Source organism: Camelina sativa, chromosome 16, assembly GCF_000633955.1.
Source record: "Camelina sativa cultivar DH55 chromosome 16, Cs, whole genome shotgun sequence".
Taxonomy (NCBI): Eukaryota; Viridiplantae; Streptophyta; class Magnoliopsida; order Brassicales; family Brassicaceae; genus Camelina; species Camelina sativa.
Window position 1 is genome coordinate 8,611,595 of NC_025700.1, and position 15,030 is coordinate 8,626,624.

The 15,030-nt window shown below is 35.3% G+C and overlaps 2 protein-coding genes and 1 pseudogene across 3 annotated transcripts; 1 reads left to right on the forward strand and 2 right to left on the reverse strand.

Moving 5' to 3' along the window:
* Positions 956-2,420, forward strand: LOC109129465 (annotated as a pseudogene).
* On the reverse strand, positions 6,356-8,189 carry LOC104753488. The gene is made up of 2 exons (XM_010475736.2): positions 7,706-8,189; positions 6,356-7,319 (listed from the first exon to the last, which is right to left on the reverse strand). The coding sequence occupies exon 2, from the start codon at positions 7,244-7,246 to the stop codon at positions 6,356-6,358; it is 891 nt and encodes a 296-aa protein (XP_010474038.1). The 5' UTR covers positions 7,247-7,319; positions 7,706-8,189.
* LOC104750181 (CSC1-like protein RXW8) lies at positions 8,933-14,307 on the reverse strand. 2 transcript variants are annotated; one of them, XM_010471940.2, is made up of 11 exons: positions 13,851-14,307; positions 13,589-13,735; positions 13,406-13,469; positions 12,635-12,844; positions 11,796-11,990; positions 11,276-11,574; positions 10,830-11,106; positions 10,250-10,525; positions 9,759-9,992; positions 9,488-9,671; positions 8,933-9,407 (listed from the first exon to the last, which is right to left on the reverse strand). In XM_010471940.2, exons 1-11 carry the CDS (start codon positions 14,129-14,131, stop codon positions 9,268-9,270), a joined length of 2,307 nt encoding a protein of 768 aa, XP_010470242.1. In that variant the 5' UTR covers positions 14,132-14,307; the 3' UTR covers positions 8,933-9,267. The 2 variants fall into 2 exon arrangements, with proteins under 2 accessions (XP_010470242.1, XP_019093086.1); XM_019237541.1 differs by lacking the exons at positions 13,406-13,469; positions 13,589-13,735; positions 13,851-14,307 and adding exons at positions 12,963-13,026; positions 13,146-13,242.

Genomic DNA, 15,030 nt, shown 5'->3' on the forward strand with positions numbered 1-15,030 from the left:
ATCATATCACATAGTGAATCCGAAACAAAACATAGGGACAAACGATTGAAGAGCAAAAAATAGAAAGAGAGGAGATGAGCCAGTCCATTAAACTATTTCTTGGCTCTCACGACTTGATTCTGCTTTGTAGGCGGAGTAATCCAGGAAATGCTCCAACCCTAAATAATAGTGGCCATAGTAAATATTCTCGAGTTCCCTCAAACCGTAGACCTTCTTCAGGTTGTATGAACCTTTAAACTGGTCATCTCCCTTGTTCACCATGGCAATTTAGAACCCGAAATAAAAAACCTACTTTGCCGGCGTTTCGGATGCACCACTGTTTGATCCATGCTACCACCTTCTCCCTAGTATCCAATCTCCTTTGATGGGTTGGTGCGTTGCTGACGGTGAGTATCTCAGTTGGCCTTCCAGCTAGGAAGTGTTCCAGAATCCAGATAGACCAGCGAATCTCAAAATCTCATCAAGAGTATCCCACGTTATATCACATCCGACGCTCTTAACGACAGGCAACACAGTTTCCAAAAGGGTTATGTAGCTTTTGACCTTTCTAATTTCCGGCTCAAGGAACGAGAGATTCGTAGTGTAACAGGACATGCTTAATCTCAAAAGTCAACAAAGGGATACCATGCAAAGAGTTGTAGTTACTAAGTCTGTAATTAATGGAGGATTTGGGCGGCTTCTCCTTAATCGATGCACTTTGATTGCATTATTTGTCTTAAAGACAAAATATATAGACTCTTGGGACATGTATTCAAACTCATACGGTCTTGCCTCTTGGGGAAGCGTAAAAGTTTTCTTGGTTTGGCAATAGGAGTCATTGTGGTCATTAAATGTCAGATTATATAACACCCCTTGGATCTTATCATTGTGATTATAATACGGCTAAAACTTGTCTCTAAACACAATTCTCTCCTTCTCGGCTACCTTTTTTTTTTTTTTTTGCCCTTCTGTTTTGATGGATCAAAGTTCAGAGAAACTAAAGTTTAATTTGACACTTCTCATCGATGAGAAGAAAAACAAAGTTGTTATGGCTGAAGCTGATATGGATTTTGTTGATGTGCTTTGTGGTCTTTTGACTCTCCCAATGGGGACCATTGTCAGGTTATTGGAGAAGCATCAAAACCCTGAGTATTTTACTGTAGGTTGTTTTACGAATCTTTACAAAAGTGTCTCTGACATGAGTGTCGATAATTTTGAGACTCAAGCTTGTAAGGATTTATTACTGTATCCAAGGAGTTTGAAGGAGAGTCTTGCAGACGGCTAAAGCTGAATCTAGATGATACTGAGTCTCCCAAATGTTTTGTCTGCCCTCGGTTTGTTTATGGCAAGTCATGCAGTAAGGTATACAGCAATATTTGCAACTCATTGTGTAGTTGTGGGAAACTAATGAACCGTGAGGTTCAGATTGAGGAAGAAGATCAAGACGAAGGTGATGGAGTGTTTCTGAGTTGCAGAAGTTCTTTCATCATCACTGATGATCTGAAAGTGGTTTTCAACTCTATCGGTAATGTTCTGAGTGTTCTCAATGATCTTGGCTATGATGGATTTGACAAGCTGCAGGAAAGGCTTCTTAAAGTTGGTTCTGATGAGGTACTTGTCTTACTTTCAGATTTTATTTATTTTTGTGTCTCATACTTTGTTTTATTCACGTCTCATACTTTGTTTTTTTTTTTTTTAATTGATTTATGCAGGTGGTGACTTTGCTAGGTTGTTTATTCAATTCAGATACTCCCTTGACAGACACGTTTCTCAGTAAAAATTGTGTGATAAGGAAGCGGAAATGTTGGACTCCATTGGTGCAGGAAAGCATAGTTGCAGGCCAAACCTTGAAAGTTTTTGTTAGAAAGGTGGATAGAGTCATTCTTTATGCTGAGTGCGGAGAAGAATTCGTCGATTTTCTTTTTTCGTTTCTTGCCATTCCTCTTGAGTTTGTGAAAGACTTATCTAATGACAATGCCAATATGGGTTGTCTTTGGAACCTGTGTAGAATCGTGAAACGGTTGAGCTTAGACTTAGAGGGGGAGGAAGAAGCTACAGTTACCAAATGTGTGCTTCCTCATTTCTACAATTGTAGTGCACAAGTTCTTGATGTTATTATCCAGGAAGTGCCAGAGTATGAATGTTTGGTAACTATAGTTTCTGGTGTTCAATATAATGCTAGCAAGCTCTGCAAAAGAATTGAGAAAAACAATCTTCGATCAGGTCAAAAAATCGTGGAGTTAAGTCCAATGAATCCAAAATCCAAAGGCACTTCAGATTCTCCTGGTATTGGATTTGTTAAAGGAAAAACAAATTTTATGGTGTCGGATGATCTACATATCACTGCTATGAACTCATCCTCCACAATTTCTAAATTGAGTAAGTTGCAAGTGAACATCAATGATATTGAGGAGCAAGTAATCAGCATTGGCAAAACCTGAGGTATGATGTCTCTACTACAAACTTTTTTACTCTTACTTGCTAGACAATTCTTACTTATTTTTCTTCGGAAACTACACTTATTTTGCAGGCACTAAGCTTACTTAGAGCTTCCTTGGTCACAACCTCTGCCTTAACTAATGGTCTCTCGAAGTTCCTGCCAAATGGGAAACGCAAAAAAGCAACTCATCAATCAACATTTAAGATACCAAAAACTGAATCAACTCGGTGAACCTTGTTCTCTGTTTTGTAGGGCTCTCTTTGTCTTTCCTTATTTTCGCAATGAAGTTCAAACCAAGATAATAAGAAATGACTGAAGTATGATTGTGTATTGAAAGACCATTATATATTAAAAATCTTTTCGTCTAATCAATATTTACATTTGATACCATTGCAGCACAGTTGCATCTCTTTTAAATATAAATTGGCTTCAGTTTCTCAGGATCTGGTAGTGCTAATTGGTAAACTACACACGACTATTATCATTACAGAAAATTCATTTTCTTTTTAAAATGTAAATATGCAGACGGAGTAACAATCAAGGATAGATAAGTAGCCAAACTTTCACGAGTTAAATATAAGTCCATTAAGATGCTTCAATAATGCTTAAAAATGATATATTTACTAGGATATAATCCGCGATATTTTTAGTATTTTTTTAAAATAAAGTAACGATTTAAATGATTAAAGATATTGTTGTTGTTTGTTGTATGTGTAGATAATTTTTTACTATAGTTTATTTTAAATTAGTATAGTTTAATTGTTATGCAAACTGTAAGTTTCAATATTAGATTTTTAAGTCCATATTATAATATATCAGTGTTCAAAAAAGTGGTTTAGGCGGCCGCCTAGGCGCCGTCTAGGTGCTAGATGCTCAATATACGCTTAGATAACTGTTTAAATCGCTTAAAATTACAGAAAATTTATTTATATCTATCTTTGATTTTTAACTACATATATTTAAATTATTAAATTTTATATATGTATAAGTAATTATAAACGCTCATATGTTGTTAAGGTAACTTAAATAAATGTATTTTTCGAACTTTTGTTTATGATTTATGATTTTCTTATTTTTTTAACACATACTTTTACATAATTTTATATATTATATTATATATATAATGTTTTTATGTTGTAAACGCCTAAACTGTCTAAAAATCGTTTAGGTTCTGATTAATCATTCTATGTGTTAGGCGTTGGGTCACCGCCCATATACAACCTAACGCTTTCTTGAACACTGTAATATATACAGGTAGTTAGTTTTAGATATGAGTTTGATGGGTGGATTAGGGTTGGCTTACACTTCTCATTTAACTCGTTTTATATAAAATCAGAAATTTTACGCCAAAATTATAATCATACTAATGTTAACCTGAGCTTTTAAAGTTCTTTATCAAGTTAAAAAGTATTTAGATTATTTTCATTTTTAGTAAAAAAAATTGTAATTATCGGTAACAAAATAGTCAGATAGATTTGTTACATGAATGATATGTTTTAAATTATTAAAAAACAATTACAAATACTATAAATGACTTAGTAGTACTTATAATATAATGCTTCCTAATTTATTTTTAGTGCAAAGAGCAATCGAAAGGAAAATATATAATATAGAAGCACATAATCACTACAACAAATATGCACATTGTTAACCAGAGAAAAACGCTATCATAGGTCTTTGATAGCGTTTTCATGAGCGCTGTTTTAGGGCACTGTTATTATATGTACCCCATATACAATAGCACTTATTACGTATGCTATGTTATAAAAATATAACATAGCTTTAAGAAATTGCTATATTATCAAGATCATAATTTTGAAAAAATTTATACAACATTTGTTTTTTCGTGCTATGTTATAGTTTTATAGCATAGCTCTAATAAACTGCTGTATTATCAAGATTATAATTTTGCAAAAATTTATACAATATTTAATTTTTCGTGCTATGTTATACATATCTAATATAGCTGTTGCGAAATGCTGTTTTATCTTGTTTACTGTGCTATGGTATATTCTTTTATCATAACGTTTACCTGTACTTTTATAGCATTTTCTGATATGTGATTATAGCACACATAACCTGTTTTATAAAATCTCATAAAATCTGATTAATAAACGTCTCAGATCCAAAATACATAACAAAAGTCTCAAGAACATCAGTTTACCATCAAAGTCTCAAGAACATCCAAAATAAACAAGCAATCTCAAGTACTTAACATTACACAATAAAACCATCAGTTTAAGACATAATGACCTTGTTCTCTGGCCAAGCAATGCAGGAGCTAAGTGCATCTTCAATAATCTCTATTTCATCGGATGGCCTCCAAACTTTTACATTTTTCACCTTCACAACATCTATCCACACTTTAACTGCATTAGAACCCAAGCGAGTAAAGTGAACCTTATGTTCTGGATCATTTGTTCCCCATCGTCCTTCAGCCACAACCCTATTCTTTTCAGTTAAATCCATCAACTTGCACTTCTTATTCTCCTTGGAAATAACTTTATTAATGCGCTGCCATGTTTACAATATAAACCATCAGTCATCATATAATTAACAAAAACAACTTCATAACATATGAAAACACTTACTGGAGACTTCCTGAGAGGAGACTGTGATGGTAAAGTATTCTTTATTGGTGATATTGGACCCGTTGCATCATCAACAGGAGACTCAGAACCAGATGCAGACTTAGAAGACATAGATGCAGATTTGGCCTGCGATGCAGCCTTTGAAGCTGTTGCTGAAGTTTTGGACTCTGTAGCAGACTTAGAAGCTGTGGCTGCAGACTTGGCCTTTGATGCAGACAAAGAAGCATGTGATGTAGCATTCTGACCAGTTGGAGTTGAGGGATTTTCAAAATCAACCTTACTCAGGGGCCAAGATACGTAAGCCATCAAACAGTCCTCAAGAAATGACATTTCAGCTGTAGGTCTCCATAGTGATGTATCAGGCTGCTTTACTGAATCCACAAATACTTTAACTGCTTTTGGTCCAAGAGGAATTCCGTTAACCAACGCACTTGGTTCTTGTGTCTCCCAACGCCCCTCAGCAACAATGACGTCACCCTTAGACAAATCCAATAGTTTACATTTGTTTCCTTGTATACCCTGTTAAACACAATCAGTAAACAAATCCAATATAATTAATTAGCATTATAGACAGGGGTAATACATTGCTAACACATTGCTAGAAATTATAAATACCATAGGGGCAATGTCTTCCATTTGGATGTTGTTGTCTACCAGTCTACACTTATCAGTTGGCCATGCGATTATATGTCCAACAGCTTCTTTCATATGAAAGATCTTTTGTGCAGGTCTCCATAGAAATGCATCTGGTTTATATGCAGCTTCAACTAACACTTTGAGATCATAAGGGCCAAGACGACAGTCATTCACTATGTCATCCGGATCAGAAGAAAGAATCCGACCCTCACCAACATTTTCATCAATGTCAGACCAATCAACAAACACACACTTAGGATGTGCTCTTTTGTTTACACTCTGCAACAATTTCATGAGCAACTAAGAATCATAAACGACACTAAGAAGAATCACTTAGCTGATATGAAAAGAAGTAAGAATATGTTACTCTTGCAGCTGAGTTTTCATCCATTTCAGCTTCTGGTCTCTGTAACATAAACAAAAATAACATCAATTTATATTACTCTAACTGGCTGATGAATAGTAGAGAACTCTTAAGTATCTAACCTGATTCTTGATTCTGCCAAGTTCACTTTCCAAGGCATTGACCTGTTTTACTAATTTTACTTGCCGCTCTTCCATTTCAGCCATACACTTGCTCTGCATTTGTAAACAAGCTAATTTGGTCTTACTCATGCCTCTACCCATTGCCCTCAGCCTACCAGAATTGTCAGGTCCTAAAAGCTTGGCGAGGTGATCTTCATCTGGATTTGTTAAAAATGCTGGAGCATCACTTNGACAGCCCAAGCCGTATGTTCCTTTCTTCAGCTGCAAATGAAGGATACTTCTCATTCATCTGAGCCCATGTAACAGAATCTACTGGATGTCGAAGTTTTCCATCAGTGCTCTTGTTAGTGTAATGCCACCGTAAGTCCTTAGCCATGTCCTCTGATCTGAACATTCTCTTCAGCCTTGGTATAATTGGAAAATATCTTAATACTTTCTGTGGGACACCTTTCTTTACCTCATTAGTCCGCTTATTAGTCTTCCACCGTGAAGCATTACATTTGGGACATTTATCAAGCTTCTTTAACTTCTTTCTGAAGAGGCAGCAATCATTAACACATGCGTCGATCTTTTCATATCCCATATGAAAGCTCTTTAAAAATTTCTTGACATCATACAATGATGTGTGAAAGACATTACCATCTGGCAACATGCTTGGCAATGTCTGAAGCAGTTCATTGAAGCTCTTATCCGACCAGCCATTATGTGTCTTAATCCTAAACAAAGTCACAATAGCCGATAACTTGCTGTGGTTTGAACAGCTAGGGTATAGTGGGGTTTCAGCATCCCGGATCTTTGCAAGGAACTCATCCTCTTGTTGGTCCTCACCCTCTGCAATCTCACTTAAGTCGCCCACAGGTTGGTCAGCTAAGTCACCTCTAAAAGCCAACTCTTGATCAAAAAATTCAGCAGCTTTATATAACTCAAAAACTTCCTCATTCCACTGAGTTGGTTTACTTTGAAATTCATCTACTGACTTCACATCTCCATGATGATACCAATCACTATGCACCTTGTATGCCTCATCCATCCCTCTTATTACAAGATGCTCAACCACAACACTGTTTAACTGTCGTACTACATTACGACAGTCTTTACAAGGACATATTATCATTTCTATGTCACCTAAAGCCGCAGACACATCCCTTACAAATTTCCAAGCTCCACTTTTATAACCAGGATCAGCTCTTCAATGGATAATTAAAGAAAAAAATCATAACTAAAAGAACATCTTAAAGTATCCAAACCCAAAATAAAACCTAATTATGAAATATAATTCCTTACCTGCATAGATGCACCCATGCCTTGTCCAACATTATATGTTATAATATAAATTTTAACCTTTATAGATAAAATAGAGATACATATTATACAAAGCTCACATTAAGCAACAATTCAGACAATACTGCACTACTTCAGACACATACAGATGCTCTTAAACCAATATCTAACTGTGTAAAATCTCACTAATCTAATCACTATTTATACGAATCAGACTCAAAGGACAAAACATAGCAATCACCAATATTCGTGTGTAATAATAATGTTTAACTATTGGTTGAGTGATACTAACCTGTTGTGTGAGTACAGAGAAATGAGAAGCTTCAGTTCCCCAACATTTCAATCACCAACACTTGGGAAAAAAAAAAAATCGTTCAGTTTATGAAGGCGCAAATACTCAAATCCAAAAGCTATTTTTGAGTCAAATCTGTAAATAATCGAACCCTAACAAAACAGATGGATTCGAAACTCCACATTCTCAAAATCTGTAAATAATCGAACCCTAAAAAACAGATAACGAAATAAATCTAGATAAATCGAACCCTAACAAAACAGATAACTAAATCTGACCCTTATCGAAATCAAAAGCTGTTTGAAATCACAAATAATCGAAACAAATAACGAAATTAGGAGGAAGAAGAAAGACATGCCTCAAAAATGGATTCGAGCTATCAATTGCGATGGATATGGAGATTTAGGGCGAAATTGGGGCTTTTCACAAACGGCGAAATTGGGGCTTTTCACAAACGGCGATAAAACTGAAGAATTGATAAGAAATTTAGAAGAATTTGAGCACACACAGAGAATTTAGAAGAAGAAATCTTCTTAGGTTGAGCTTAGGTTGTAACGAGAGAGAGAGAGAGAGTGTGTCGAGTTTTTGGGTTTTTTTTTTATTTGGCGATTAAGTGAATAATTTCACTAAGTATTGGCGGACAAAAGTCACTTTTGTTTCCCGCTACATAATTTTCCTATCATAGCGTTAATAAGATGCTATTAAAAAGTAAGCGAAAAAAAATCTCATCTTTCATAGCAGTGACGGAAAATGAGCTATATCCGTCTGCTATCAATGTACATATTTGTTGTAGTGAATAACTTTTGAGCATGTTTTAGTAATAAACTCTATCCCTAAAAAAATAATATCCTAATGTAAAATAGAGAACTCAAACCTATAAAAAAAATTCTATAAATTAAATAAAATATTGTAAATTAAATAAAACATTTTTCAATAAAACTTGTTTTGGTGCTATTTTAATGTATTTTTCAAATATTATGTTGGTTTGGGTTAGTAAATGATGATTTCGATTTTACAAATATACATATTTTTTTCCTCTAATTTATTATTATTTTGATATATAGTATTAGATGACATATATATATAATACGATATTCTAAAATAAATGTAGTATTTTCATTGGCTATTGTGAACCAAAAATTGTTCTTCCAACAAAGCATGGTTGAAGATTCTATGTGAGAAAGATGTTAGAAGAATAAAGAGCTCTTTTGCTCCTACATATTCCACAATATTAAGAAAAATCCTTTTCTTAGCAAATCTATACACACTTCCATTTCTTCTTGCAGTAACTATGAAATGTACATCTTTATCTCGGCAAGAAGACTGTACATGCTTTAATGCTTTCCTCCATTTGTTTTGTACAGATTCAATAAGAATTTCCATCGAAGAAAAGTGATAAAATATCCCAAAAACAATTTACATACACTTTTCTTCAAGTGAGTGAGACTATTCCCAGTAACATTGGTTTTGGAGCTGAGCCCACGACAAAACTCTTGTCCTTAAAGCGCTGATTTGTTGGAGCCTCCATGATTACTTCACTAGTAAAGATGATTTCTGTCTAGTTAATTCCGTTTGTGAAGTTCAATCATCTTTGGAGAAAGATGGTCTGGTGAAGCACTGGGACAGGGCTTAGCATCATGTTCATGACCAGCGTCACTGCCTTGGAAGCCCCATAACTCTTTAGCTATCGCATCCCCTTCCTCTGAAATATGTAAGTCCCATTAGTCTGTATTCAAGTAAAAAATCTGAAATCATACACAAACAATTGTATGAACTCGAAACCTGGCTTCAACTTTTTAGGATCTGGTAACTCCTGGTTTACCAAAGGAGTAGTACTACATTCAGCTTTACTAGTAGATGATTTCTGAGAGTGTAATGGTATCTGTGAGTATACATTGTGCAGTTTTTTATGTAACTCTTCCATCTTTCCTGATATTTCATCAGCTCTGTCCATATCTATGAGAACCTGAAAAAGAAACCCATCTATTAAGCATCGAGAAAACGCATAAACCTGCAGTAGGAACATCAAAGGTTTTGGTTACATTTCATCTACCTGGGCAGGATGTTTGTGGAAAATGGGCGCAAACCTCTGCCGACAATACTCACTAAAAAGCAAAGTGAGAAGAATTAGTGGTATGGTGAAACCCGAAGCAACCGTTGATAGCTTTAATCCGAAAAACCCCAAAGCTATAATCTGTGTCAAGATCAGCGAAAAGATTGTTGTGTTGTGAAAAATAGGCCAGTATTGTCCACCGCTTTCGTACTTTGTGATATACACGTTTAGAATCTGCAAAAAGAAACAACTCTGTTAGGATTAGGGAGGATTGTCATTTAAAAATTATATACAGAGTTTTCTGATGCATGAGCCTGAGCCTGGCACTACTACTGCCTCTTCTTATGACGGTATACATGACTATAAGCATTGCAGAAGCAATCACTCCAAAAGCACAAATCCAATTTTCTTACATCTTAGCTAGATACAAGTCCATTATGATGGATTTTTAGTGCAAAAAAGATCAGAGAACGTATTGATTGCACACTTACCTGATTTTTATATATGAGATATGCAAGGAAAAAGTATATCAGCAAAAACGGCAGTATTAGTGGTGCTATGACTGAATTGGTGAAACCAAGGAGCCCAAACAAAAGCACCCGGGGAATTTCGGTGTGGTATGGGAACCTAAGTGTTTCATATGAATCATCGTCGTTCTTGGAAACAACTTTTGCTACCATATTCCAGATAAGAGCCATAGGCTGCATTAGTTCACAAGCCAAACTGGCCCAACCAGATGTGAAACAATAGGTCATAAAGAAGCCAGCCTGCATTCATGGATAAAGCCATTATCAGAAACAATAATACATTTTCATTTTACTTATATGAAACACGAGAAGGTTCTCAAGCAATGGAGGTCACAAGCAACCAGAAAATGTTAATCCCATATGAATCTACAATGAATAAATTTCCTCCAATGGGATTAATATTCTCTGGTATAGTCAAAATTATTAAAGTTGCAAGATCTTGGCACAATGTAACCCAACTAATGTCCAAGAGACTGTCGAAAATGAACATTAGCAAATATTCAAACTTTTGCTCTGAACTGTAAAAACGCTATGGGTAAATCACCTGTGTTGGCACTGCTCTTGCAAGTTGTGCAGGTATGTCTCTGACACTAGAAAAGACATTCAACTGTCTGATGACAGACCCTGATAATATATTCACGAAGAACACATTCCAAATAGTAAAATATAAGACTTTGATGCACGCACTCTTCTTCCTTATACTCCGTGAAATGCATCCTTCCAAGGCCGAAAAATACATCATTAATGGTGGAACGGCATAGAAAAATAGAATCAAGATCACACTGGGTAAGTACCCTGTGATGACCTGATTTATAAACTTCCTGCAAAATGGTTTGAAGTGTTGATTAACTTTTAAGATGATAAAACAAAACAAGAACATAGATATTTGATTTCTCTTCAAGTTTCAAATCTATAAAGAATGCTATGTCATGTCTATATGAACCAAAAGCATATATGTATACACGCGTAAGGAACCTGCAAGTAACTCACTTCTGCAAGACGCCTCTTAGAAAGGGAAAGGCATGAGACAACTGCTGTAGTTGAGTCAACCCTTGAATGAAGGTCACAGGAATAAGAAAAACAAACATGAAGGCAACTGCACCAACAAGGGTTGCTATTTTCCGTATCCAAAGTTGTCGATAAGGAATGTTGAGATTCTTCCAATACACATCGTGAGGTTCCGGAGCTAAGTCTGTCACCCATAACATAGGATTTGATGATAGTAGAACCTCTGAAGCAACAAGAGCGTCATAGCGTGTCTTGAAAAACACAAAAGCAGCTGGACGTTCCTAAAAAAACGCAGAAAAATCTGTGGCTTCAGTTAACTATTCTATATTGTGGGTATATGAAATTAAGCACTACTACTTCTAAGCTCTAGCAGAAAAGTGAAAAATGTCGTAGTGTTTATGGTACTACAACTCATTAATGGTGGTTTAAAACTGAACTGAACAGACAAACCAGATAACCACATTCTATGCTTAGATCAGGGATAGTCAGAAGAATTCCTTACTTGCTCTGCCGTAGTCGTAGTCATAGTTAACTCACCAAGCTCCATTCCTTTCACACTGTCCCCCTCATTAGATAGGATATGAAAAGAATTTGTGGCTGTGGGTCCTCCACAAAAGGTGCATGGCCTTAAAGTCGGTTTACAATTGATTTCAGGAGCTACGTGTTTTAGACTCAGGCACATCCTCTCCGCATCACGCTGAGACAGAAATTGTGATAATCTATAGGTCACACTTTTTCTATGACACAGAACAATGAATCTCAAATATAATATCACAAGCGCAAACCGTCCACATATAATTTACCCAATTTCTAACAACTTCTGTTTTCATTCAACATGACAGAGAACCAATGAGAAACTGATGTGGTAAAATTGAAACAACCACAGCATCAAAAATCATGAACTATGAATGAAAGCAGTACAGATATGATACAAACAGAGTTCCTCTAAAAAATCCTTTTATACTCCATGAAATATGTGTCTAATATAAAATTCCTTTTAGCTGAACTAGAATTAATTAGATCTAGTGTTCTCTGAAATATCATCAATCTCTGCATGTGGTTATCAAATAAATAACCCTTTATAACATCCAACAAGCACATAATACTTCAGAACCATGAAGTATTACACCAACTACGAAAGCTATCAACAAAAATAGATAGTGGAAGAAAAAGAAACACTTAAAGCTGGCAAGAATTTTCACATCTCAAAGAGCAATAACAGTTTTTTACTAAAGTTTCTAGGTGACAGTTTTAATCTGACCTATCTGACTAGTAAACGAAGAGGAAGGTGGGCTGAATAATTGTTTGGTTAAATCTGACTGGTCCAAGAAGAATACGTACCAGCAGTCTCTGAATGATGCCATTATGATAGACCATTTGGTGGGACACATAGCTGGATGAATAGTAGTTTGTGAAGAATTTGGTCAGTGTGTCACTATAAGATTGCTCAGGAGACCATGGAATAGCACGGATAAGAACAGTAAATTGACTTGGCTTTGAGGCACTTCCAGTAATATGTCCAAGCCTCATTTTTGCTATGGTCCTATACTCCTACAGTATAAAAAAAATGTCAAAAGATTGGGGGAAAAAAACTAAAAAGAAGTTAAATTGAGGAACCAAGAGTAAGTATTCTGTATGCATGAGATAAACTAAGGTACGAGGTCCTCACAAAGTAAAGAAGAAGACAGGCTGCTGAGGTTATAATGTACAGTGCAAGACAATGAACCCACAGCCTGAGATCAATAAATGTTACAAGAAAAAAATCAGCACTTTTAAGTTCTCTGTATAACATAATGTTGAACTATCTTTAAAAGAGGCATACAGGTAGAAATAAAAGCAATATCACATTTACCATTTTGAGCCTTCTTTAAGATTTTCAATAGTGAACACTTCAGATGATTCCAAATGGATTTCCTTATGCACCATCGGTTGCCCATAATAATTAACAGGCAACACAAAGANCCAAGCCTCATTTTTGCTATGGTCCTATACTCCTACAGTATAAAAAAAATGTCAAAAGATTGGGGGAAAAAAACTAAAAAGAAGTTAAATTGAGGAACCAAGAGTAAGTATTCTGTATGCATGAGATAAACTAAGGTACGAGGTCCTCACAAAGTAAAGAAGAAGACAGGCTGCTGAGGTTATAATGTACAGTGCAAGACAATGAACCCACAGCCTGAGATCAATAAATGTTACAAGAAAAAAATCAGCACTTTTAAGTTCTCTGTATAACATAATGTTGAACTATCTTTAAAAGAGGCATACAGGTAGAAATAAAAGCAATATCACATTTACCATTTTGAGCCTTCTTTAAGATTTTCAATAGTGAACACTTCAGATGATTCCAAATGGATTTCCTTATGCACCATCGGTTGCCCATAATAATTAACAGGCAACACAAAGACAATGCAAACAACAGCAACTATAAAGAAAGTACGAATGCTGCAGAAAATACAAAACACAGAGGAAATAAGTAACCTGAGGGTTATGAAACGTAACATAAGTAACTGTAGAATAAATCAAGAAACAGAAAAAGAAAAAAAAAGCAATAAGTAACCTGAAAAGGACCATCCTGAGGAAGACAACAGCATCGAGACCAGCAGCAGCTAATAACTCATCTTCACTAGTTTCCCATGCTTTAACCAGCCAACTAGGAGAAGGCACAAACCTCTCATACCAAAAAGGATCATAACGTCTAGCACCTCCACAAACAAGCCTTCGGCCAAAATAGACACAGTAATTGGATGGCTGTTTCCTAAGTATGGAATAAAGTGATAAAAGCACTATGCATATCGAAATATTAATCCCGGCAGATGTAAGAAGAGCTGATATCTCCATCTCACTCTCTCAGTTCAACCCCGTCCTTACTAAAAATTCCAGGCAGGGAAGAACTTCATAAGCATCTTAACTTTTGATCCAAAACAGAGAGATAGCCAATCAAACAATATAGTAAGTAGGCTCTTAGATCCGCAGAAGAACTGTAAGAACACACAAAATAAGAAAATAAGAAGCTTAGAGATCATAAGATCTTAGAGACACATATATAAACAAAATTCTGCAATCCAATGCCCAAAGAATCCAAACTGAAGCGTATTAAGCAGATGACAATGCAAATGACTATAAACAAAATCTTGCAGTAAAACAAATTGGCCAAACATCTCATTACCAAATTCAAACAACCTAACATTCAATCTAAGTGCGTACTCTAAACGACTAATCACATAATCATATCGTTAATATACATACCATGTCAGATATAATTATCTAGTAAGAACATGATTTATACAACAACCTCTAATTTCTTCATTGCATTAAAGAAACAGAAACAAGAACAAAATCATCTTAAACATGCAGAGGAAGATAAGTTGGTAACACACAACATAATAATAACTGCAGTTAGATTCAATCTCAAGTTATCAATTTCTCTATTCCCAAAACAACACAGTCGGATCAAAATTACGATTCCCAAAACACAATGGCCTAAAACAACAAAAGTAGTATACGAAAACACGGATACCTAGAACAAACCGTGAATTAGAAAATTTCAACATTCCACTCAAATCCAGTGAAACAAAACCACAATTTCGATTCCCACGAAGAACCAAAAAAAAAAACACATCAATCGATAGCAAAAACAAACGAATTCAAAACCAATTCGTCAAACAAATCTACAGAAACGATAACATAAGAGAACCAATTCGAAGAGAATTGCAAAATACAAAAAAAAAAAAAAAAAA